Consider the following 27,855-nt stretch of genomic DNA (forward strand, 5'->3'; position numbering starts at 1 on the left):
CTTCATTTTATAGCTTAATTTCTATTAGCCTTTGTCTTCTTCTCAGGAATGTATACATAAGGCATGGACTCATTTGATTTGGGGGATGGGTGGGGGGATTTATATCAAGCCAGATTAATTTTTTTCAGTCTATCCAAAGCAAGAAAAAAAATTTTTTTTTCAAATTTACATCATACATTGCATACTTGCTGAATAGGCCAGATTATTCTTTTTTTTTAAAACCCAGCTCCCCTCCCCTAGAAAATCAAATGGTCCGTGCCTAAGAGTTGAAAAAACATGGATACTTTTTATCATAGACAAAATAATATTACCATATATATAAAGTGTTATCACCTGGAAAAGACTGATTAACATCAGAAATCAAAAGGATAATAAGATTTGGAAAACTCAGAAAACACAGGGCGATCATGCAGTGAATCACAAAACAAGAACAGATAACTCAGACAAACCAAAGGCAACTATGCAGTGAATCACAAAACAATATGAAATAAGAAGAATTGGTATGATTGCAAGTGAGACAACTCTCCACCAGAGACCAAATGACATAGAAGTTAACAACTATAGGTCACTGAACGGCCCTCAACAATGAGCAAAACCAAAACCACATAGTTAGCTATAAAAGGCCCTGAAAAGACAAATGTAAACAATTCAAATGAGAAAACTGACTGCCTGACTTATGAAGAAAACAATGAACAAAAAACAATATGATATACAGCAACAAACCACAACTATACAGGCTCCTAACTCGAGACAGGCACATACAGAATGTGATGGGGTTAAACATGTTTGCTGGTGCCAAACCCTCCCCCTAACCTGGGACAGTGGTGTAACAGTACAACTTAAGTACAAACTATAATAATCAGTTGAAAAAGGCTTAATGATTTTGGATCGATACAAATAATCCTAACAAAAAACACAAAAGACTCAAAATACAGATCTTGGAGTACCCACAGTTACTGAAAGCTAGTTCAAAGCCAATAACACCTAATAAAAGTCATGTGTCTAAGACTAAAATATCAATCACTACACATCCAATAGATTTAGTGTAAAGATGTAATTAACAGTCTAAGAAAAACATGACCTTGTGCAATGCCAAAATATAGATATCGACAGATTATAGAACCTTAAATGTACATATGTGTACCACAATAATATTTAGTTTGGTTTCAATTTACAGAACAGATAACTAGGATAAAACAAAGGCAACCATGCAGTGCATTACATAACAAGGAAAGATAACTTGGAAACAAGCTCTGGTAGTACAAACTCAACCATCAGTGATATTAAATTGTTCAAAATACCACATGGCAAACTCAACGAATACACAAAAATTACATAAGCACCATTGGTGAATTAACTGAATTGCCTTATTGTTCATCTGTAAAAGAAGAAAAAATAAAGCTAAACTTTTATGGACATGTCTATATCTCAGATACCATAAGCAATAGGTCAACTATTCTTAGTGAATAGAATGATTCTAAGGTGTACATGTCCGACTGGCATATTCATCCGACTTGGACCTCATTTTCATGGTTCTTTGGTCAATGTTAAGTTTTTTAGGGTTGCTCTATTTCTCAGATACTATAAGCATTAGATCAGCTGTTTTTGGTGTATGGAATGATGTAGGTGTATATATCTGGCAGGTTTCATCTGACCTTGACCGTTTTTTCATGGTTCATGGACAATGTTAACTTTTTTCCTGTTTGGTCTATTTATCAGATACTATAAGCAATGGGGCTGCTATAATTGGTTTATGCAATGTTCAATATAAATTACATTTCAAAGTGACACATTTCCTGTAATAATACTGGATCAGCACTGATTTTTTAACTCCTCCAAAGACATTCTTCATATACCTAAACATTTGATATAAATTTCATAAAAATATGACAAAAAATGTAGGCTTGAGAGTGCTAACAATTCAATTTCCTGTAGAATTTATATAAATTTCATAAAAATGTTGCAGGAATTGTACATGTGAGAATGCTTACAAGACCTGACGGACACCCAGTATATCTATGTCCACCGCTCCACCTTGATCAAATTCAGGGAAAATTGGTCATGCTGCACAGTACAGATACCTCAAGTGAGTCAAGTCCTATAATTTTCTGTTTCATCAAAGCTGATCAATTAAATGTAGAATTATTTCAAACCAGCATTCAACTTTATCCCTAAATTCATTCTGCAGACACAACAGGACATAGGAATAATTTTGCAATTATACAATTGCACAAGTCCAAGAGCAGTAATTCCATGTAGTCTTCAAGTTTCCTGGGCTAGATATTGATAGGACAATGCATAACAAATTTTGGATATACCAAAACAAAATATAATTTTATTTTTTATAAATATTTTAACAAGTAACATTTATGAATATAGTATAACATAACAGTTATAAAAGTAAAGACAGTTTACTTGTAAATATATATTAAAAGTAGGAATTAAAATGCCACAGTTTCAGAAATTTATCCCATTGATTTCAAAATTAAATATATTTAAGTATATATAGTTTGATATTTTATGAAAAGAATTAAGAAAATGAAGACCTCTTGACAACAGAAGATCATGATAACTAGATTTCATGTTTCCACCACCTAAATCTACTGATGCTTAGTTATTGATAGTTTTTGTTGATGTGTAATAAGTGTGGACACACAAACTTGCCTCTCTAAATCATTTAGTTGGATATACATATATTTGTCTAAGATAAAACTTTTGAAAAACTAATACAATCATCAAAATATATGTGAATAAATTAATTGGGGAAAAAATAGGGTCCGGTTTAACATTTTTTTTTATTCAACAACACTATTGCACTCAGTGTTAACGATAACTCCACTGATAAAGCTATCTCAGTAAAAGTCACTGTTTACCAATCTGAATTTTTCCAATATTTCTCCCCAAAACTCATCTAAAAAGCGACACGATTTATTGTTATATGATGTACTGTATATTTTTTTATAGATGAGACTTAAATAAAATATTGAATTGAATTGTGATGTCATGTATATTCATAATTCTCTGTAATGTCACTTGTATTCAAAATCCTCTGTAATGTCACTTGTATTCATAATCCTCTGTAATGTCACTTGTATTCATAATCCTCTGTAATGTCACTTGTATTCATAATCCCCTGTAATGTCACTTGTATTCATAATCCTCTGTAATGTCACTTGTATTCATAATCCTCTGTAATGTCACTTGTATTCATAATCCCCTGTAATGTCACTTGTATTCATAATCCTCTGTAATGTCACTTGTATTCATAATGTAATGTTTTAGTGATTACAGTCCCTAGTTCGTACAAATGTTCCATTGCTTAAAGAATAACATGTATAACATGTCAATCTGCCACCTTACAAACACAGACCAAATCCAGGTGCCTTACAATTAAAACTAATAGAATTTATAATAAAATACCATGGCTAAGTCAATTGTAAAAATAAGGTCAATGTCAAAAGTAACTTATATGAGCCCTTATAGAGGCATCTATATGCAAAATTGGTAAGTCTTGGTGTTTCATTTTCTATAAAACTTTAAACATTCTACTAAAAGCACTTGAATATTAAAAGAAAGTCTAGCATTGCTAGATATATAGATCTGTCATGGCTCAAGGTATATATACAGAGAATATGTATTATTGCTATTTTGTGTATTTTTTCATTGATCTTTTTTTGTGATAATTTTTCATATTGTGTTACTCACTTTAAATAGAAAATTATTGCAAGTATCTAAGGCCCGTTACCAACAACGTATTTTTTTCTTAGTCAAGAGAAAGAGAAAATATAATGTCATGAGCCTATGTAATTGGCGTTCAGAGGCGGATTTAGGGGGGAAAAATTTGGTTGATTATATAGAGGATCACTGAAGCATGACCGGAGCGGGCCCCCTCTTAGACAGTCAGTGGGCCCCCACTTATGAAAATTTCTGGATCCGCCACTGGCATTGTCTAGGAAAATAGCGATAAACAGATTATCAATGGTCTTTCAAACTCTAGGATGTTTCTCGGCTACATCTCATCTCAAGTCTATTGCCCTTTCATGAGATTGTAGCTAAGAAACACCCTTTCCTTTGGAAGACCATCGATAGTCTTCAATTCTGTAAGTTTCTTCATCTTCAGCAATAGAAAGTTTTCTAAAACTTGTAGTGGTATCAATTGTTGTCAATGTAACTAATGCCTAAGGGAGCTACCATTTGATTTTTATTGGGGTGCTAGGATGAAATTTGAAAAAAATAGGAAGGACCAGAGTTTTGAGTAAAAAAAAAAGGCAGGATGAGACACTTTGCCAAAAAAAAAAGGCAAGATGACAATTTATGTAAAAAAAAGTCAGGATAAACTAAAAAAAAAGGCAGGACCGAATAGAGTGAAAAATAAAAAGGCAGGACAGAGATTACAACTAAAAAAAAATGCAGGACAAAATTTTCAACCTAGCCCAACCTCCCCCCCCCCCATAAAAATCAAATGGCAGCTCCCTAAGTGTTGCAAGCAATAACATTATACTTGTTGCATCAAAGTGTCTAATGTCCTTTATTTTCTACCCCTTACCATTAAATATCTAATACAACTTTTTACCATCCAATGGTTCCCACTAGTTTGCCTTATACAAAAGCAAATCATTCAATAAAGATTAAAACAGATTAAGTGAATGCACAGGACAGTATTAAACACCTTTTATAAATCCACTTACTAAACAATTATTGAATGTAACATTTTGAAAAAAAGATAATCATGTTATAATTGATCTTGCTGCATTAAAACTCATAAATATAAAAATGTATAAAGTTGTACAACATAATTTAAAAGACTTAAGTAATATTGCTGTGTTAAGGACATATCTACCAGTTTTATCCAAGTTTCTTTTTAACAAAAATATAACTTGTAAGTAATTCTGGCTTTTATCAATTTTACCAACAGTATATATTTGTTGATCAATTACAATGATTGATTCACACATTGTCATATTTTTTTTTCATATTTGTATACATATATTCTATCACTAAAAAAAAGAAACATTTATAAAAGTATTTGTGTTTTAGTTTTGAGAAAATAAACGGTAGCCATGAAACTGGTGAATATCCCCTTAAGACTTCATATCAAATAGTGTAAAATATTTTTTTTTTAAATAAATCACAAAGATATTGAGTATGAAAAAATTCTTTTGATAAAAAAAATATAAATGTATGCAACAATATTAAAATATTTATGAAGAAAGCAGTAATACAAATTGCTTAAAAGACATAAAATTTATTCGAGTATTGTACTTACAATTCACACAAGAGTGCAAAACCATTATAGCTTTTAATTTCAATTTATTTATCTTCTTTAAACCTCAGCATTAAATTTATACAAATTGTACTTATCTTAAAGTCAACATCAGAGCTGTAACTATGTTAACAGTGAAGATTCTAAAGTATGTCATCACCGACAATTTAATTTCATGACAATGTTTATGTACTTTTTATGTGAAATACAACAAAAAGACAGTAAGTAAAATTAGCATCAAAGACACTAAATCATCAGTTGAATAGTTTGTACTGTTATATAGTACCTAGAATTCCAGACTTTTGACAGATATGTGGTATAATATTTAAAGATCACTGGTTATAATTATTTGATTCCTGTATATTCAACTCTCGCTCCCCACTAAGTTCAAAGTCCACTTCATCTTGGAATTCTTCATATGTATCATTTGGTACTGTTCTCAAGAATGATGGACACTGAAACACAAAAATGTTATATTAAGAGTAATTCATTGATTCTTGTTTGCTTACAGTGGCAACCACCTTTATATATTCAGGTTCTGCAAAGAGGGTCAATCAAGAATGTAGGGAGGGAAATTTACAAATGAAGATTGCCATGGTAAACAATAGAGTACAATGGGTAGGAACAGAAATCTTACTGTATAAATGGTCATCAATGGAACCCTGAAGAGTTATTGCATGGGTTCTATCACTTACAGAGTGTGGTACTCTCCCTGCATGAGGCATTACAAATTTAACTTTACCATTCTATTCAGACAAGGTACTGTATTTATTAGGCCAAACAGTACCCCAGGAGGTAAATTATTTAAGGGAAAGAGATCTATTTTTGTAAGGGAAAATTGTTCATATAAAACTTCACCTCCATTTTGTCATCAGTGATAACATCAAAATTTGAAAAGCATTGGTTGAGTGGTTCAAAAGTAATTGCATAGAAACGACATAAAATCCCATATTCTAATATATCAAGGACCATAACTCCTGAACTGTAAAATGGTGAATATCAAACTCAACCTCCATTTTGTCATCAGTATCAACGTATTAAAATTTGAAAAGCATTGGTTGAACACTTCATAAGTTATTGCTAGGTAACTTTTGGCAGCCATCCCCAAATAACATATGAAAGTGCGATAACCATTGTTATGCTGTTTCACCACTATCCAAAATTGATGACAGACTGAACATTCATTGAACTTGTATAACCTCACCATATACTTCAGGTATATTCATGTCTTAGTCAAGTGTTGTTGGCGTAATGTTTTATTGTTTGGTTTTTTGTTCATATAAAAATAAGGAGATGAGGTATGATTGCCAATGAGACAACTATCCACCAAAGTTCAAATAAAGTGGATGTAAGCGATTATAGGCAACTGTACGGCCTTCAACAATGAGAAAAACTCAAACGGTATAGTTGGCTATAAAAGGCTCAGGCATGAAAAATATGAAACAATTCAAACTAACGGCCTAATTTATAACAAAACAATTTACGAAAAACAAATATGACCGACATGAACCAATGACAACCACTGACCTACAGGCTCCTGACTTGTTACAGGCACATGTTTGTGAGTGCTCAACCCTCCCCTAACTTGGGACAGTGGTGTAACAGCACAACATAATAACAAACTATAAAAATCAGTTGAAAAAGGCTTAACTCATCAGATACAAAGCAGAAAATCATCAAACATAAACACAGACCAGACGTTGCAGGTTATTTATCCATCCCTCATCCATAACAACAAAAAAGACACAAAGTACAGATCTGAGAGTACTCACAGTTACTGACAGCTAGTTCATACCAATAACAACTAATAAAAACAAATCATGTATCTAAGACTAAAATATCAATCAGTACACATCTAACATCCAATGGATTTAGTGTAAAGACGTCATTAACAGTTATTATTTTTCATTTTATTTTCCAGTACCTTATAATAGATTATCTTACTATATGAACCTCATTGTTGAAGAAAGGGGTAGATGTTCATCCTCTTGTCTTTTTTTCTTTGGAGAAAGGTGTCATTTACAGCAGATGGGATATGATGTATTTCTAAATATCAATTTTTTGTTTCAAATAAATAACACTGGAATTTCAGTAGCTTAAACACAGTATATCAAACACATCACTGGAACCCTAGCTGGAGAAAGATTGTGATAAAAAAAAACTTGGAGAGCTATAATATAGACTAAAGACTATAAAGATTGACAAATAGCAATGAAAGACGTTTATTTTGGCTTCAAAGCATTCACCAGTAGAATGTCACATAATATGAAAATGAAGGTAACAATCTAACAGTCTAAAAAATAACAGGACAACAATAATCACATGCGTTATGAGTATATGATATGCTTATCCAACATTAAATGTGAAATGACCTTTACATTTAAATAACTTTATAATATCTACAATTCCCCATCAGTTTCGGTTTATCATCCAAATACTAAATTTTCTACCTTTAAAACATTTCATATATCGGTACATCCAACACATTCAGCAAAAAGAAAAATGCACATTGAAGACAACTCACTAACACATACCTACAAACACACATGAGCACATTTTTTCTGGACTCGTGCATAATTTCTTTTTTTTAAATATCAGGATATCCCCTTTTAGTACAGTTAACAGATATTGGTGATATGTCTCACATGCATGTAACTTTAATAGTATAATGAAAATATTGAAATTAAAATGGCGATACTTCAACATGTAAATTGTGCAAAACATTCAAATCAAGGACTGGTGGGGATGGCCTTAATAGTCTCTGTGGATATAAGATGTGCAAATGCTAATACAACTGCATACCAAATATAATTGACTAACCATTAGTGGTTCCTATTAAACTGACCTAATCACAAGCTTTTAAATGTAAACTATGCAAAGTTTCAAAGTCAATATACTGAGGGGACAGTGCCAAAGAATCTCCATTGAAATGAGATTTGCCAATGCAAATACATACAACTGCATACCAAATATCATTGACATACCACAAATGGATCCCCTTAAACTGACCAGATTGAAAAACTAATATATTGTTAAAATCGCTTGACACTGAACACCTAAGTCTTGCCTTCCTGACTTCGTTGAGGCACAACAAAAATACCAATGAATTGCAAAAGCTTAAATAGATAAAATTGTCAAAATTAAAGGAAGCCTTTTATGTTTATTCTTACAGGGTGTAACAATTGAAGTGAAAGTAATTTTTTTAAATGCAAAGTGAAAAAATAAAATATTTTAATGAAAAAGGCCAAAAGAAGTAGGTTCAATGAGGACCCAAAATGGCCCCAATTTGTAACTAAAATTTCAAATTAAGATTTATTAACCATTATCACAATGGGTCATAGCTATAACACATAGGTAACAGATCTTTTGTTGAAAACTTACATATAAGCATTCTTTTCATGACGTCACAATTAGCACAATATTTGATTTTGCCAAACATTCAATGAAAACAGGTTCAATTTCCATTGAGTTTTAGGACTGGAAACATATACACTGAAGCTCGATCGTTGACAAAAAAGATCTTTTATTTTTGTTTGTTATAACAAATTACCTTGAATATTTAGTTTGTCCAACCTTGTGCTAGAGGCCTAAATGGGGTTGAAAAAAGACAATTTTGTCAACTTTCACCAAAATGTCTTTTTTGGCATATTAAGAGTTGAAATTCATTTGTTACTTATAAATATTCATTCTGTACATTCATTGCAGATTGAAAGCTCCTCTCTACTTGAAAAGGGGAATATAAAAATAAAAATTTTGAAACCTTTTAGCTTGCACAATTTAAGCTGAAGATGTGAATAGCTTAGAGAATAAAATAAAGTTCTGTCAATGAAAACGATCACAAATTATTACATAAAATGTATAAAACCTGTAACTGCAAAAATAAAGTACAAGCTGTCAAAAATATGTCAATACAAAAAAGCAGATCTGATAAATATACACGTATAAAACAAAGCTTGGAAGTATATAAATATGACTTAGTGTGTCTATATGTATTGCACTCAGTCTATAAAATTTTCCAAATAAAAATATCATTAATACACATTGAGAGTTCTATACATTTGTTAAATTTAGTGTTCTAGCTAGGTTTTGAAAAGGACTTTTCAATGCCACAAATAACATGCATGACTTTATTAATGCATGAAATATCTGGGACTAAAACATGGTACATACATCATTCATGAATAAAATATTGTCTTCTAAATCTAAAACTGAGAAAAATACAACAACTAAGACAGTGGCATGCATTTACCTGTATACACCGTTCTTAACGTTTGACTCTGAACATTCTGGATGAATGTTTACCTATAAAATCTCCTCAAACCCAGTAGAGTCAATGTTGATGGTCATAACCTGGATAATACAATGTCTGCACTGAATTCAGTTATACATTACGCAAAATGTTGTTGTCAATGAACAAACTGACAATAATTGAACATGGTTTTGAACAATTCTGTCGTGTATTTTGATTACATAAGTTGACAACAACTGATATGTTGGGGAAAAGCTTTTAAGAACTTCAGTTTGAGAATAGAAACTATCTTGTCAAAAAGGCAGGGCATTGTGACAAACAGCACTTTCTATGTGGGTGTAGTACATGATATTACACTAGCTAGAACACTGATTTATATGAAGACACATTTACATATTGAAAACTAATAACTTAGCATCTAATTTTGTTGCAACTACTCTTAAAATAATTCTTAATAACAATAGGTGCACTCTACAAATTAGTATACCCTGCTGAAGATGTTCAAAACAAAAGTCACAAAGAAGAGACCATTCCCTCAAATATTGATATCAAACAGTTCACCAAAAGTAATAGCACTTAAATTCATTTTATAGAACTAATAGTTCATATTGTGTTATTATATAGATTTGCTCATGTGCATAGAATAACTTCCATATTTTTCACAAGAAACATGCTTCTAGGATATCTTCAGATTAAATCAAAAATCTAAAATCTTCACAAATATCATTTTACACTGCTGATCTCAACATTTCAGTCTGAAAACAAACCAAAACCTGTTCAGCTGCTTAATTATTTGTACTTTTCAATATCAATATTACATTTTAATAAATATAAATATTACATTTTAATAAATATAAATATTACATTTTAATAAATATGATGCCTGCCTTGCAGGTGAAACATGTAGACCATAGTAAATAAAGTTGCAGACCATTCGAAGTGTTGTTGTCAATTTTGATTACTATTTAATAAATATAAATATATAATATAAATAAATATCATAGCATTACAATCTTTATATGATCATTAAATGACACAATATAAGTAAAACTGGTATCCACCAGGAGTATAAATAGATACATATATGTCATGCATAATTCAGATAAATACCATAGTTGTATTTAAAACAATTGTATTCTCATAATTTCTATTATTTCAAAATAATTTAATTTTGGATGTAACACGTCTTCTGATTGGCTGAAAGTGTTTTGTCTATCAGCTCATAGACATAATTTTGTCATGTGACCGTGACGTCATCAACGTTTTTATCATGATTTACTCCTTTTTAGAATTAAATTATAAGGAATGACTGTAATATTTTTTCTGTCTATTCGAAATAACCTAAAAAATGTGGTGCACTTTTAAATAACCCGCTACACGAGCTATTCAGTGTGCACCACATTTTTGATGTTATTTCTTCATAGACAGAAAAAATATTACAGTCATTCCTTAAATACATATTATATTAAATTGAAAACAAACAAACACCACCAAAATAGCTGAATTCAAAACAAATGTAAAGTGCGTGGACTTATGTATTTCTTACCTTTGCTATTTTGCTATATATTTTATATAAAAACACATATTTTCAAAAAAATAATTTGGCGGCATTTATGGTTAGATTTTAACAAACTAGGTATTGAATTATGCAGAACAGTCTAAGTTTTTGCTTTATTTGGTCATAATTATTCTTGTTAGTCTTCAGCATTTTAATACTTAAAAAAAAATAATGTAAAAAAATAACTACTTAAGTAACTAATTAAACTTGAGAATGCCTGACAAAAAATGTTACATGCATTTCAAATATATTTCTTCTATGAGTTTTATTGCCGTCATGTCAACATATAGTATTACAAAAGTGTGCTTTCAAATGAGATAAAAAAAAAGAGCAAAGCACAATTGTATGCCTGGGCTATTCCATTAAAATGTATGTGGGAGGGTAGGAAGGGAAGTTTAATTATCGAATGTGGGTCATGGGTCTTTTTTCGGTATGCGTCTATTACCACTATTATGCAAAATTATCTAAAAAATTGTTCTTGGTTGTAGGGATATTTTGAAAGTCCCGTCCTACCCTCCCACATACATTTTAATGGAATAGCCCTCATCTTATGTTCCACACTGGCATCAATTTTTTTAAAAGCCATGTATTTTTTTATTTTCTCTTGAAAAAATCTTCTTTTGATCTTTAGATCCTTAAAAGGTCATCTTATTGTAATGCCAGAGAAATATCACATGTAAAATGTCATCTTATTGTAATGCTAGAGAAATATCACATGTAAAATGTCATCTTATTGTAATGCTAGAGAAATATCACATGTAAAATGTCATCTTATTGTAATGCTAGAGAAATATCACATGTAAAATGTCATCTTATTGTAATGCTAGAGAAATATCACATGTAAAATGTCATCTTATTGTAATGCTAGAGAAATATCACATGTAAAATATCATCTTTGGGTCTTTGGATCCTCTAAAGGTCATCCTATTGTAAGGTCACAGAAAATATCACAAGATAAAACATTGGTATTTTCTTGGATCTTTAGAAGATCTTCTTTGCACAGTTGTATCAGACAAAATGTCAAATTCAAAAGTATAGCCATGCATCTTAGAACCATTCTAAAACAGTGTATCACATGTAGAGTACTGGTATCTTCCTTGTATCTTCTTGGGTTAATAAAGAGTCATAGATAATATCAAAATGTAGAATATTGCAGATCTGAATTAGATTCTGAGATGAGGAGTTGGTATCTTGGATAAAATCTGCGCAGTAGCTGTAGGATAGAAAAGGTATAACACGGTAAGGTTATTTGCAGGGGTGTTTGGAAGAGTGAAGGATTATAAGGGATTTCAATATTCTATGAAAACAATACTGAAGTTCCTGGTAGTGATACTTTAATCAATGGACTTCTCCAAGCTTTTCAAGTCAACATATACATAAAACTATCAGTACCATTCAGAAAACATAAAATGCTTATGATTGGTTTAAAGGAAAAGAATAAACAATAACAAGATGAGAAAGATTCAAATACCAAATGATCTATAGTTTCTGTTTAAATAAAACTCATGGCACAGTACAAAATGGACAGAAAACAATGCATAGGCATGGGATGCAAGATAGCTAACTTATTTATGATCAGTCATGTTAGAATAATACTTAAAGGTGACAGTAACCCTTAAACAATTGATAAACTGAATGTACAGGCAAAATATATCTCTAAAATAGAAACACAAAATATACTGTCATATTTAAATTAAAAAACAAGAAATGAGCTGTCAAAATGAGAGCAGACCAAGTTTTTTCTGTATGTGGAGGTAACTATTGCTGAACTGTATAGGAGGGAAGGTACGGTGAAATCAAATTCACTTTTGTCATCAGTTACAAAATATTAAAATTTGAAAATAATTGGTTGAATGGTTTATAAGTTACTGAAATGAAACAATATAAAGTGTCATTTTCAAATTAGTCAAGGACCATAACTCCTGAATCACTAAATATTGCCAACATTGAATGTGACCTGTATTTTGTCATCAGCAACAACATATTAACATTTAATAAGAAATGGTTGAATTGTTCAGAACTCCTGAACGGCAAAAGTGAAAATCAATTATTGAACTTAACCTCCATTTTGTTTAACATAAGAAACAACATTTTAAAGATTGGGCAAGCATAAAACAGTTCTTAGTTTATGCATGGAAATGGCATAAAGTGCCATTCTCCAATCAATCAAAGACCACAACTCCAATATCATACTTAAACTCCTTTTTGTCGATCGCGATCATCAGTAACAACTAAATAAAATAAATAAAATTTGAAAAGCATTGGTTGAAGGGTTTATTAGTTATTGCATGGAAACAACTAGTACTGGAGACTTATCGCCTCTTATCCTAACATCCTGCTATCCACCGTACAGCCCTATAACTAGATTTACTTAAGAAAACCCTGGTTAAAAATGGTAAGTTTCAAGATTGTTGGCCAATTATCCTTTGTTGCATTGAAAAAACAAAAGCCTCATTGGATTTGACAGTACTTAATCACTAGTTAATACAGCAAAGCAAAAAACTTCATATTTACTTGCACAGTTATAAATTTCTATGGAGAGAAACATCAACTATCATTTTCTGAAGCAAGTGTTACCTTATGGGGCTCCTGTATATTATTGAATCTTTTGAACTTGTTTGTTTTTACTTGTCAGCAACAATATCACATGACTTGTCAGGTGCTCACCTCCCCCTTTTGTTCAATGTTTAATGCTCCATAAATCATTTTTATATTGCAATGTATGGTCTAATAACAGAATGTCTGCACAGAAGTGATAATGATATATTTATTTCATTTTCTAACAAAGTTTATTGCAATTTCTCACACAAGATCATATAACAGGAGCCATGTAGTTGAAGGTTTTTCACGAACATTATAGCTTAAAGACTCAAATGCTCTCTTTAATTTCAGCTCTCTTTTGAGGCTTTTGTTTATTTTTATCACTATTATATATCTTAAAAGATCACTGAATGAGATACAGCATATTTTTTCTATTGTAAAAACAATGCATCTACACCCCAAATGAAACATAATTAAATGACAATAGTTTATACAGAAAAGAACCATATCTGCTACCATTCTCCCAGTTTACCAAATCAAATGTTGGTCATTCTATCTACTAGGACAAATATTGAAACTAAATGATATAATACATGCAAATAAGAACTCCCAGGAATATTAATTTGACTATAAATTTCAGTGTTCCTGTTAATATGTTAAACCTTTACCGTGTACATTAATCTGTGATCTATCAAAACTTTTATGTGATGTTCTATATACTTACTGGTATTCTGGAAAATATTTCTATTTCCATAGTAACTAAACAATGCCATACCTGAAATAATAATAGTAATACAAATGTTTTATATAATAATAAGGTGATGTAGCATGATTGTCAATGAGACAACTATCCCTACACATGCTTCAGACAATGAAATCAAATGAATAAATGGCTTCGGTGGTCTAATAGTTTAACTACTGTTTCACTAAACCTGTCAACACTGAGGTTGTGAGTTTGAGTCTTGCACATGCTAGGCATGTTCAACTCTAATCTTAATTGACTAGGATTGTAATTTTTCCTACTGAAGGTTGGTGGTTCTCTCCAAGCACTCTGGATTCCTCCACCAATAAAAACTGACCACCATGAAATAGCCAACAGTGCTGAAAGTGGCACTAAAAACCAATCAATCAACCAAAACAAGAGCATTATTCAGAAAGTTTGGGAAAGACTTATATTTAAACAGTTTCAGATTCAAACTATCAACAAATCATGTTAAATGAGTTTTCCATAATAAATATGCTTGTATGATTTCTATTCAACTTATATATGTATAGCTGGTAAATTATTAAGTCAGTTAATTTGTAACTATAAATTAATTAAAACCTTTACCAAATTCTATCATAGATACAAAGATTTGGTTAGAAAGTTTGGTTGTAGAATTCTTATTAAAAACAGGATATCACATCTAACTTGATCCTTTGAATAAACTTATTTTTAAAGGTTATCTATTTAACACAGTAATAAAATCTTAAAATATTGTTTTTATCCATTCTAAGATTGATTTGTTTTTGAAAAATTAAAACATAACTTAATTTCCCACATCCTGTTGATACTGTTTACTTATATTTTGGTAATGCCCAAGGTCATGCGTTTCTCAAGACTGTTTTTGACATCTTTCCACTAAATCAGTTGGTTGTGTACGGATTGATACTATAATCTGGGAGAACATGATATATTGATAAGTTGTAATTGGCTTTAAAGTAGCTTTCAATAACTGCCATTTTTCTTATTTTGGTGTTTTGTGTCTATTGTTTTTATGTTAGTTGTTTTTGTGCCTCCTAACAATATTTTGAGTTGAGCCAATTGCTACTGATTTTTAGTTTGTTCTTATGTTGTACTGTTACACCACTGTCCCAGGTTGGGGGGAGGGCTGAGTGCTCACAAACATACTCAACCCCCCACATCCTTTATGTGCCTGTCCCAAGTCGGGAGCCTGTAGTTCAGTGGTTGTCATTGGTTCATGTCGGTCATACTTGTTTTTAGTAAATTGTTTGGTTATAAATTAATCTCATTTGAATTGTTTTACATTTTTAATATCAGGCTTTTAATCTTCTAATTGTTGAAGGCTGTACAGTGGCCTATAATTGCTGACTACCACTTCATTTTAACTCGTGGATAGTAGTCTCACTGGCAATCATACCACATCTCCTCATTTTTATATTGTAGTACACATCATTGTTTTTCAAGCAATGAAACTAACCCATAAAACGAAGTTAAAAGATATATTAGATTACTCACCAGATACAAAACAAATGCAAAGTAGAAGAAAATAAGTACAGCTACACCCAGGTATATAGCCCAATGGTTGGGTAACTGTTGTATATAGACTGCCACAAAATACATATTAATTCCTATTACAACTGCTGCTAAAACACCAGATATTATCTTCATTACTCTACAAAATTTAAAGATATAGGTCATACAAAATAATTCCTTCTACATCTGCTTCTAAAATACAAGATATAACATTCATTATTCCACAAGTTATATAGATCAAAGGAAATAATTTTCATACTTTACCAAGATGCTTGTCTGTATGTATAACACCTCTCATACAAATATTTACTTCATTTTGCATGTATTGATTTTTATCATTTACAAATATGCACCAAAAGAACAAAAAATAAATTTATGTCTTCTTTCATCCTTGGCATCATAGTGAATATTCAGAATATTAAACAGACCTTTCAGTTTAAACATTGCATATACCTTTTAATTATTTTTAAATATAGGGGAAAATCGCCTAATTGCGGACAGCGCCGATATGCGGACGGAAAACGAATATCTCACTTTTCAATAAAATTATGAAAAATTGAAATAAAATAGATATGTAAGAAATAAGGTGTTTTGTTTACAATTGAATCTCTTTTTTGTTGCAATAAAGTTATTATGTCTATTGCTTACGATTTACTTTTTATGTCATGTGATTGAAATTGCATGCTATAAATAGCTTATGTCAACAAGTTTGAAAACCGGAAAATTTTGAAAAAGGTCCAAAGTCAGCGTGTCACATTCAATACACAGTTGCTCATGTAAGAATGGCAATTTATGTGTTGAAAAGCGATAGGCATTGCGTATTTTATGCAAGGAAACATTTCTTTTAATGATTTTTACTGATTTGTCTAAATTTTGATTACAAAACAGGAATAAGCAAGTGTCCGCATTTTCACCACCGAAAAAAATATGATAGCCGAAATGCGGACACAAGATATTTTGAACAACTAACACGTGCAGTGGTGCATATATCCATACCATGATGACGGAAATAAACAAAACTCTCTTATAATCTAGCATTACTAGTTTCAATCCGGTACATTTATATCAATAAAGTTTTGATTTGGGTTTATTTGATTTGCTTTCATTTTGCATATTACGAACATAATGCGTTTACAAGTCTGATTTCCACTCCAGTTGGCAACTTGCACACATCTTCAATAGGTCAAAAACTGTAAACGTCATCCCCGGGATGGCAAGCCAATCTATTTCTCTTTCTTTACAGAATGTCTACATGTTTAGGACATTTTGCGAAAGCAAATGGAATGAAATAAAATGTACAGAAAACAATCACCCGAATGAAATTGCAACAATGTCTCGTAGACGAGTGGCTATTTGACAATGATGTTATTGGCTATTTATTTATGAAATTAATACGTTTATCAAAACATGAATATGTATCAATACTACTATGCGAAAAGTGATAAGGGAAATGAATTCAGCAGCATTGTGTTTATTGCTAGAAAATCAAGTATAAGAGGTAAAGAGTTGGACATTCGTACTGCGGAAGAAACAGATGAAATTATTGATATCACGAATATTCTTTTGAAAGAAATGTTTTCATAAAACTTTTCAAAACATGATAGAAATAATGTAACTAATACATTGGTTTTAAAGACCTCTTTAGACTGAGCGTCCAACAGTAACGACTTTGTGCATCCAGTCGTCTGTCTGTCTGTTTGTCCATCCGTCTGTGGCAAATCGAAAAAACAAACGAGGCCCCTCATGGGGAGATACCAGTAATCGCATAATCACCAAATTTTTGCCAGAATAATCACATAATCATTAAATATTTGCTTTGGTAATCAAAAACTTATTTTCTTTAGTTATGAAATAATCATAAACTAAAAGCTTTGTAATCATATAACAATTCAAATGTAACTATTTAATATCTAAAAAGTTTTGATAAGCTCTTCCTCGTCCTCATCCTCCTCCTCGGGTGAAACTCTATCACCTGCATCTTCCATATTTGGTTCGGTAATTTTCTCATGTGAACGACGTTAACCTGTTGTGTTTTAGACATTTCATCTAAGGCACAGAACTAGGCATGCATGTTCTACACACGCTGGTATCCTTTCGCCAGTCGGATAAAATCTGATGTCATTATTGGTCAGAGAACAGGCATTATATAGAAAAAAGTATATGTGACGAAATGCAACGAACGCCAATAGCGTATCATCATGCGTGACCACAATCTCCAGCACTACGTCTTTATTATGGCCTGTCGACTTTTGGCGGGTGCCCTATTATAGTAATCACTCTGCCCGTCTTTTCATCCGTCCGTCTACACTTTCTATGTCGTAGGATAACTCAAATTTACTCCGACAGATTTTAAAAGAAATTTTAGCACAACACTTAGTAACATTAGGGGAAGCTCCCTTTCATTTTTTTGTTTACTTTATATTTTCGAGATATTGGACTTAAGCCAGCAAGACCCTTCATTGAGGAGTGACATGGGTCAGTATTCATAAAAGAAAATAAAGGATATAGAGTAAATGTACATGGGACAAAATCGCACACAATACATAGAAAAAAATAAAAAGTTATCAATGAACAGGGCTTTTATTCCTGTTCTTCATCTTGACAGTTGAAGTAGGGTCTTCAACAATAAATGAATCATTCATATCCTACAAGGTCAAGACGGCCCCTAGCGTCGACTTAAGCGGTACTATTGATAAAAATAAACCAAAGTTCACCTTTTTGCTCCCTACCCGCCTCGGAGTGCCAACTTGTGCGATGCTTGTGTACGACAGTTCTCAAGTCGAAAGCACCAGGGATACAAGAAAAGTGCAGTAATTTTGAAAGACATCGATTGCCGCTAAACTATACTTTGAAGTTACACATGTCGGGAGCGGTCAATGAATTACATAATTTATAATTACGGGCTAGGTTCTTCAACATATATTTGTCATACATTGCCCAACAAAAGAACAATACATTAGAAACAACAAATGATAGACAATACATATAAAACTAAACGTAATACTGACTTTTCCATAATTCCTTAAAATTTTTGGTGTCTATTTTTCTATATTCTTATTTTTTTTTTAACATTCCAATTTACAAAATTTGCATGTTCCCTCACACCTTGCGTTTTCCCATTTTTGATTTAACAATTCTTAAAAATTAAGTCTTTTTACCCATCCCATAAACTGTTTTCAGATGTTCATGGTGTTGGATGGGCCGCAAAAAATCATGTTTGTCAAAGAGTACATAGAAACCCGAGGATAAACTAGATATCATTGAGATGGGAGCCATCTCTGTGGGCCCCGCTGTGAATAATGTGTGGTAAAAAATGTGTATATCATTGGACATGGGGTTGTCAGCTGAAACCAAAGTTTTTGACCTTGACCTTTGACCTAGGAAGTTGTACATAAATTATGACACACCCTCTGGTGTTGGTTAATATACATGTCAATATAAACTTTGAAATCATAACGGTTCTCTAGATATAGAGCGGACACAATTTGTTACGGACGGATGGACGGACGGACAGACTGATCACTATAGGGCGTCAGCCATTCGGCGGGGCCTTAATAAAATTATCTTATAAGTATCGGAAAATGCAAATAAAAAAATCTCGCCTCAAGGCATCTTATGCTCTTGAGTGAGGGCTACGGATTTTTAAGTGATTAGGACATTAAAACACATTACAATGAATGCCATACGATTTGAAATTGAAAGTTATCACAACTATATCTCGTATATATGCACGCATGCATCTTGGAAGACAATATCCCGATGGAAGTTGTCAGTACCATCTTATATCATTTAATAATTGGTGTGGTATAGGATATTTAATGAACTTTTTTAATCTTATTTTTTCTCACCTTTCCACATGTATTACCAGTTAATGCGAGAAAAACATTCTCAAACATGCTTTAAGATGCACTGAAAGGGTATTCCTGAGGGGTATTCATGAGAATTGATGTTATATATGCATAATACCTGCGTTTTGAATAGCAAGAAATGTTTAAAAATAAGTGTCCGCAATTTGACGACAAGGTGTCAGTATTTTAACTCCCCCTGTCCGCATTTACCCTACTCGGCATTTCCGCGGGTTTTAAGAGTTTGCAATCTACAAATCAAGAGAGGAGACCTGAAAACGCGGGAAATAGTCCATTTGATACCCCTCTATCCTCTCCTGTCAAATGCCACCACCAGTATGTCCGCAATTGGCCTCGACGGTATCCAAACTTCCGGATTTGAAAAAGTGTCCGCAATTAGGCGAATTTCCCCTATATCACATAATTTTGCAATACATCATTTTTAGCGAAATAGTTCTGTTAGTGCATATCCTCTTTTATATGAAAATGAAATATTATCTTGTCACTCAAATTTCCACTAAACAAAATAGTTACATGACATGAAGGTGTATAAAACACATATTTCTAATATAGAATACTGAAAAATATATATAGGTGATTTGTTGACAATTAAGTGCAAAGTTGCCCTATAAGTGTTTCAAATACTCCATTTTACTTTCTGTAATTTGTTAGGTGTATATCATCATAGTTTTATTGTTCTGTTGTCTGACTTGTATATTCTGTAATTTGTTTATCTTATTGAAGTGTCTATATAAAATATTTACCATCATAAAAGTTTTATTTTAATTACCAGCATTTTCACCTCTTAATACTTACATCCCATTTTTAAAATCTCCCATGATATCAGTAGAACTTGTGAAAGCTAAGATTGGTATCAGTGCGAATGGTAACTGTAGACTCATCAATACATTGAGGAGATCATTCATACCACTTAGTTGTTCTATACCCTCGTATATAGATATAAATATCGTTGGAGCAATGGCTATAGTTCTGGTTAATAAAACTCTCTGCCATCTTTTCCATTTTAAATTAAGGAAACCCTGTAAATAAATACATAAGACATTTTTAAGAATTTGTCATAATAAAAAATAACCTTTGGTCTTAAGTGGAGAGGTGAAAGATACCAAAGGGAAATTTTTTTCAGAATTTGTCATAACAAAAAATAACCTTTGGTCTTAAGTGGAGAAGTGAAAGATACCAAAGGGATATTCAAACTCACAAGTCGAAAATAAACTGAAAAGAGATGGCTAAAAAAGAAAAAGACAAACAGACAAACAACAATACACAAAACACAACATAGAAAACTAAAGACTGAGCAATTATCAAGTAGTCTGATTTGTAGTTGATGAAAAAAAATGTGACAAAAAGGTTTTAAGAACAAACAGAGAGAAGGAAGTGGCCATATAACCATTTTATCAAGTTTATATAACTTTTAAAAAAACCACAAACAAAACCTTCAAAATTTTAAGCAATTGCTCAACTTTGTTATGACAACATTTAATTCCACACAAGCAACAGCTGTTGTAGACAGAAAACTGTTTGAAAATTATTGGGAAAAGTTTCATGCTATTGAAGTGAATAATTATTTTTCATCATGGAGATTGTCATTGGTACCGTACAAATTTTAACCCCTATTTGTTGTAAGTACTTAAATTTTGATGATGAGTAAGTTTTTTAGGAAGCATCAAAAACATTAAAAAGAATTAAAAATATACAGATTTTCATCTGTATAAGGTTCAGAACAAAATATTTAGCAAGCCATTGTTGTTCAAATACATAAGAAGCTATAATACCAAAACGGCCTATAAATAATCAATATAACTTGTACTATGATCAGTTCAATCAAGTGAATTATGGTAGTAACCACAACAACAAAACAATTCTGTCTTCTTTTAATGTCTGTATACTAATCTTACCTCCATGACAAACTGTCCTGTATAGGTTCCTGTCATGGTAGAACTTTGGCCTGCTGCTAAAATTCCTACTGCCCATATATACATTGCTGCTATCCCAAACTGACATCCCAAAAACACACCCTAAAATCAAGAAAAAGTCTTTGACTGTATATATGTACAAATTTTTGTTGGTTTAAATTTTCATTGATTAAATTTTTTAACTTTTGAAGGGTACCCTCATTCATGATTGCACCTTTTCAAAGTCTCAAAAATTGGTATTACCACAAGTATTTCGCTTCCTGGTTTCAATCTATCAATTTTCTTGGATGAAGAAAATATTTTTTATCATGGTGTTCACAAATTCTGCCAAATGACAGCCTAAAGGAATATTTTTTTAACAGTTGAATCCTTAGTAAGTATACGCTAATACTTTTAAAATTTATTTTTCTAAACCTTTGCTTTTATTGAGTACTAAAAATATTGTAGAGAGAAATGTGATTCGATAATTGTAAATGGTAAAGATAATAATTTATACATACCCCTCTATAAATATCAACATTCACCTCTGTTACCTGCAAATGGAGGAAACATATTTTATACACTGGAAATTTCATCTTATATTGTATAATCTACAACTAATCTATCTAAATTAGTTTGAAATTAAGGACACAACGGAAACAATAGGGTGGCTAGTTACATCCTTGTCATTTGGTCTTTGGTGGATAGCTGTCTCATTGTCAGTCATATCATCTTCTTATTTTTATATTAATCCCTGACCTTTCACCTTTCAACACTAGACACTTCTCTTTTTTACTGATATAAACTTAATGATATTAGATAAAATAAACTCTTGACACAGAGATATGTCTTCAATGGACAGCAACATTGCTAATTAATTCAAAGTTGCTGAACCATGACATAGAGGGCAGCCTGTCAAAATGATTGTCAAACTGATATGTACTGATAACTGAAATTATCATTGTCTATCATATGTAGTTCCTATCAAACTAACTTAAGGATGTACACCTCTGAGGAGCCAAACATTTCTAGAATTAAACTTTTTTTCTTAACCTGATTTTCGGGTTTATATGACTGTAAAAAAATAATTGGTGAAGAAAAAATCATATGGTGGTGCACTTCTTTTTTTGCTACGGCCATTCGAAAGTACCCAATGTTGATGATTTTCTCATTTTTCATCAATTTTTACCTTTTTTTGGGCTATTATTATGAAAAAAATCAGTTTCACAATCACCAATCTGAATAAATTTAACTTAAAAAACTATAGGTAGGTGTTAATATAAGAAAGTTCTATAAAATTTTGTTGCTTTTTCGTGTCAAATTTACCATGCTGTCAATTTTGTAAATTTGGGATTTTTCTCTTTTTTTATTTCAACTTCTTTGTTATAAATGATTGAAAAAATACATATCTAAGAAATTTGAAAAAGAAAAAAAATGATATGGGATGTACATGTTTCTGGCAAAATCATTTCTTGTACCCCTCACCTATTTTCTCAACATTTTGGCTAATGAGACTGACTTGATTGGTTATAAAATTTGAAAATTTTATTACTCAAAAACTACTCATTGTAAATACACAATTTTTTCATAGAGTTAAGTTTGATTATAATATTTTTTAAATTCATTGATATTTTCCACTTGTATCACATGTTTTGGAAATATTTTCAGAACGAAATTTCAACGAGACTGAAATGTCAGAGGAATACATCCTTAAGCAAAAAAACCTTAACATTTAAAATTCAAGTTATCACATGGAATTAACATAAAGTTCTGTTTTCCAATCAATCAAGGACCATAACTCCCAAACAGCAACATCCTTAATATAAATCTTGACTTCCATTTCGTCATGAGAAACAGCAAATTAAAATTTGAAAAGGATTAACTTTTTTTGTAAGTAAGACAAATACCAAACTAATATCATTGCTCATACTTACATTAAATAAATGTGCATAAGGATTCCCTTCTGCCAAACATTTATTGTACTGAAAGTGAAAAAAAAAGTTTATTAATCTTGTATCTATTAGTGTATTATATTTTTCATATCCTTTTATTTAACTTACAGGGGTAACTTTGACAAATGACTCATGGACCTTTTGCCTGTGTGCATAAATCATAATAATAATTCTAAAACTATCATTGTTTATAAGTAAATTTAATGTTACCTGTGAAATTATGCCTATATTTCATATTCCATTCTGTAAAAATTTGTTTGGATATATATATATATGATAAATTTAAATTAGAAAAATAAGAAAATTTCTGCACAAAATTCTAATCTAAAGTTTGAAATTTATTTGTGTTTTGCTATTCATCACAGAAAATTATGATATTATTAAAAGCTATACCATTCATTTAAAAAGATTTTAAGACAAAAAACACTCAATGCGAGCATACAATTGTACAGATTTTAAAATCAGTTATACACTTTAGACTTATTTTTCAAACAACAAACATATTTCTTAAGAAAAACACTATTTTCTGTCATTATAACTACACTAATTTGGAAAAGCAGGCTGTTGGTTTACAACTAACATTTACACTCCAATAAATTTCACTCAAATGAACTTATTCATGTAAAAATGTTCAAATAAGACTCAACTCTAAAGTTTTCAAATCAAGTTTCTTGCGTTAAAGTAAGTGAGACAACCCATACTTACTATATCTTCAGGACGACGGCCATAGAAACCTTCAGCAAAAACTGATGTAACAAAGACATTAATGATAAATGAGACCAGTAAGGCGATGGCTGCTTCTATAAAGAAATATTTGTTGGCTTCACTCACTTCTTCTTTCTTTGTTCTATCTACATCTCGAGACTGAAATTATAACAGTTTAAAATAATCAGGCATTCCTTATTGAATACTTTAATCATTTTGAGTGAAATGTAGACTATACCTGTAGAATTCTTATTAAAAACAGGACATAACTTCCTAATTTTTTAAGTTGATGTTGTTTATAGAGCCTGTAAAGATAAGATCCATGTAAACTCATTGATCCCATGAAAAACTAATTTTCTTCAAGTTTATCAATTTGACACCTTAGCATAATCTTTAAACATTGTTTTTGAAAAATTCAAACATCACTAAAAATAGATGTACAGTTATGAGTACTTGTGATCTTACATTCTATCTATATAGCTGTTTACCTATATTTTGGCACTAGGTCATTCATTTAGATTGTTTATGACATCTTTACACTAAATCCATTTGGATGTGTACTGATTGATGCTTAAGTCTGGGAGAACTTGATTTAATCATGTTGTGCTTCTTACCGATCTACCGAGTTTTTGCGATTTGCAATGGATTATTACATTTTTTCTTATGTTGTGCTGTTACACCACAGTCCCAGGTTAGGGGAATGTCGAGCGATCAGAAACATGTTTAACCCTGCCACATTCTTTATGTGCCTGTCCCAAGTCAGGAGCCTTTAATTTAGCGGTTGCTGATGGTTCATGTTTGTCATAATTGTTTTTTGTATATTGAATTGTTATAAATTAGGTTACAAGTTTTCTCTTTTGAATAGTTTCCTATTTTTCAGGTCAAGGCCTTTTATAGCTGACCATACAGTATGGGTTATTCTCATTGTTGTACTGAGCTGTGACCTATAACTGCTTATGTCTTCTGAACTTTTGAAAAATTGTCTCATTGACAATCATTCCACATCTCCTTATTTTTATGATACTGTTTTACAAATGTATCAAAATGTTTAAGAAACATGTGCAAAGTGTATACATTGTATTGTTTTCAAAATACTATGGAAAATCACAGAAGATTTATAGGCCGAAAAAGAGCCAAAATGATTTTTTGTTAACTCAAAGATAAATCATTTACTTATGAAATATATCAGTGAGTACAAGTTCATGATATTTAAAGTAGGTGTTTTTGATTAAGATGAATGTTTCATTTTTTTATTTTTTCAAATTCCCAAAATTTACAATCACAAAATTTGGTATTGCAAAACAATTTTTTATTTTAAATAACATATCTGACAGCCCTGACCATATGTTATATAGACATGATATCAAAATTGTGTTGGAAATTTATCTAAGTGGACATGCAGAAAATTGAAGTTATGTTTACCTGTAATTATGTACAACTTAAACCTACCTTGACAAGAGCAGAATGAAGATATATATTATGTGGCATGATAATAGCACCAATTATTCCTACAGCTTGTAAAATTTGTTTGGGTCCACAATCTGCACAGCCTGGTACAAAAAGTCCCTTTAATAGTGAAGGCTGGTCTGGAGCGACAACAACATACTGTAATAGAAATTAATAACAAGTTATAGCATTAACAACCTTTTATAATCCAAGGTTTTTCACTATGATTTATACTGTTAAGATAGCTGGGGTGTCTAAATGTTTGACAATAGATTTTTCTTTAACTTCTGTAAAAGACTTATGGGGCAATGTACTCTCAAATTACAATATAAAAACTGGGGTCACGATTAACGACCTTGTTTTTTTGTTAAAATGCATTGAAATTTTGAAATTAAGGAAATCACAGTTATTTTATAAGGGTTATATAGGGAATATTCAATTTTTCCTTATTGAGGAAACATTAAACGATAGAATTGGTTTAAATTCGACGAGAGAATTGCTTTTCATAGATACTTTCGAAAAATCAAATAAAAATAGGGGTCATGGGCCTTATTTTCTGGAAAAATAAAAAAAACATAAATTGTCCTATCAATTTCAATGTAATTATTTGCCCTTGATTTTAAAAGGATTTTTTGTTCTGAAATTTTAAATACACTTAATGTCACTTAATTTTTTGATCGTTTAATCTTGAAATTTGAAGTTTTATATGTTACTTTTGTCTGTTGAATGATACTTGGTAAAATATTTCTAAACCAAAAGAGTATTTTTGCAAATCCCCAGAATGGATGTTAAGAAAAAAATACCTGATCTACCTTACAGAAAAATGTAAGTTACATATGTATACTGTATTCTGTATATCAGTGATGGACATTTACATATATAGTGGTAATGTAGTTGTTCAAGCAAGATAAAAATTGAATTGATGTTTTGTTTGTTTTTTTTCAAAATCTTTTGACACAGCCCACATATACTAACATACAATATATATGTTATATATGAACAATATATATGTTATATATCAACAATATATATGTTATATATCAACAATATATATGTTATATATCAACAATATATATGTTATATATCAACAATATATAAAACATTCAGAAATATACGAAGGAAGATGTGGAGTGCATTTCAATGATGCAGCAACCCAACAACACTAAGAGTACACACTTGTACACTAATATGGCTTGCTTGCTTCACTTATGTTGAATGTCTTTATGATATAGGTTTTTCTACAAGTATCACTTAAACTTAACACATTATTGATGATCCATATCACAATATGTCCATACACCAAATATAGTTAAACTATTGCTTATTATATCTGAGAAAAAGACCTAACCACAAAAACTTAAGACTGACAAATGAACCATGAAAATTAGGTCAAGGTCAGAAGGACCCTGCCAGACATACATGTTAACCTTACAATCATTCCATGCACCAAATATTGTTGACCTTTTGCTTAAAGTATCTGAGAAACATGAACTAGCCACAATTATTATTAACCAATGAACCATGAAAATGAGGTCAGATAAACTCTGCATGATGGAAATGTATACCTGACAATCATTCCATATGCCAAATATATGTGAGCTATTGCTTATAGTATCAGAGATATGGAATTGACCACAAAAAACTCATTATTGACAAATGAGGCATGAAAATGAGATCAAGCTCATATGAACCCTCCCAGAAGGACGTGTACACCTTACAATCATTTCATATGTCAAAATATAGTTCCTCACTTACTATGCATTGCATTTACTTTGCTAAATTCATCCATACCACCTTTTATATCTAATAACTGGCAACCAAGCTGTAATAATCCAATTCGCTGATTATCTTTATGTATATATATATATATATATATACCCAAGTCTAAATTGAAATCAACGTTCAAACCTATGATTGCGTTGGATAAAAACCGCAATTTTTATACATGTGCATGCAAAACAAATTTCTTGGTAGAGGGGTCTAAATACAGCACAACAACATTTACCAAAAGACCAAAAAGTGAAAAAGTATATTTTAACAAAATGCATTTGACTAGCAGGTCGAACAACGGATGTTCTTAAACCCTGCTGACTGCCATGGCGATTGCCAAATAAACAGATCACAGA

At 31.2% G+C, this 27,855-nt stretch overlaps 1 protein-coding gene across 2 annotated transcripts in view; it reads right to left on the bottom strand.

The window, feature by feature from the left end:
* Positions 1–2,315: 2,315 nt before the first annotated feature.
* The window catches only part of LOC127731183 (natural resistance-associated macrophage protein 2-like), a 36,192-nt gene continuing 10,652 nt past the window's right edge, over positions 2,316–27,855 (bottom strand). The window contains exons 7-15 of one of the 2 annotated variants that reach the window (XM_052240130.1): positions 25,733–25,888; positions 24,284–24,442; positions 23,561–23,608; positions 22,148–22,180; positions 21,630–21,749; positions 20,530–20,753; positions 15,851–16,007; positions 14,336–14,386; positions 2,316–5,718 (exon numbers count right to left, since the gene is read on the bottom strand). In XM_052240130.1, the coding sequence (XP_052096090.1) occupies positions 5,596–5,718; positions 14,336–14,386; positions 15,851–16,007; positions 20,530–20,753; positions 21,630–21,749; positions 22,148–22,180; positions 23,561–23,608; positions 24,284–24,442; positions 25,733–25,888 (1,071 nt within the window). In that variant the 3' untranslated portion in view covers positions 2,316–5,595. Of the gene's footprint in view, positions 5,719–10,402; positions 12,284–14,335; positions 14,387–15,850; positions 16,008–20,529; positions 20,754–21,629; positions 21,750–22,147; positions 22,181–23,560; positions 23,609–24,283; positions 24,443–25,732; positions 25,889–27,855 lie in introns of those variants that run through there. The other variant, XM_052240131.1, reaches the window with a different exon arrangement.

This window comes from Mytilus californianus, unplaced genomic scaffold (genome assembly GCF_021869535.1).
Source record: "Mytilus californianus isolate M0D057914Y unplaced genomic scaffold, xbMytCali1.0.p SCAF_2, whole genome shotgun sequence".
Classification (NCBI taxonomy): Eukaryota; Metazoa; Mollusca; class Bivalvia; order Mytilida; family Mytilidae; genus Mytilus; species Mytilus californianus.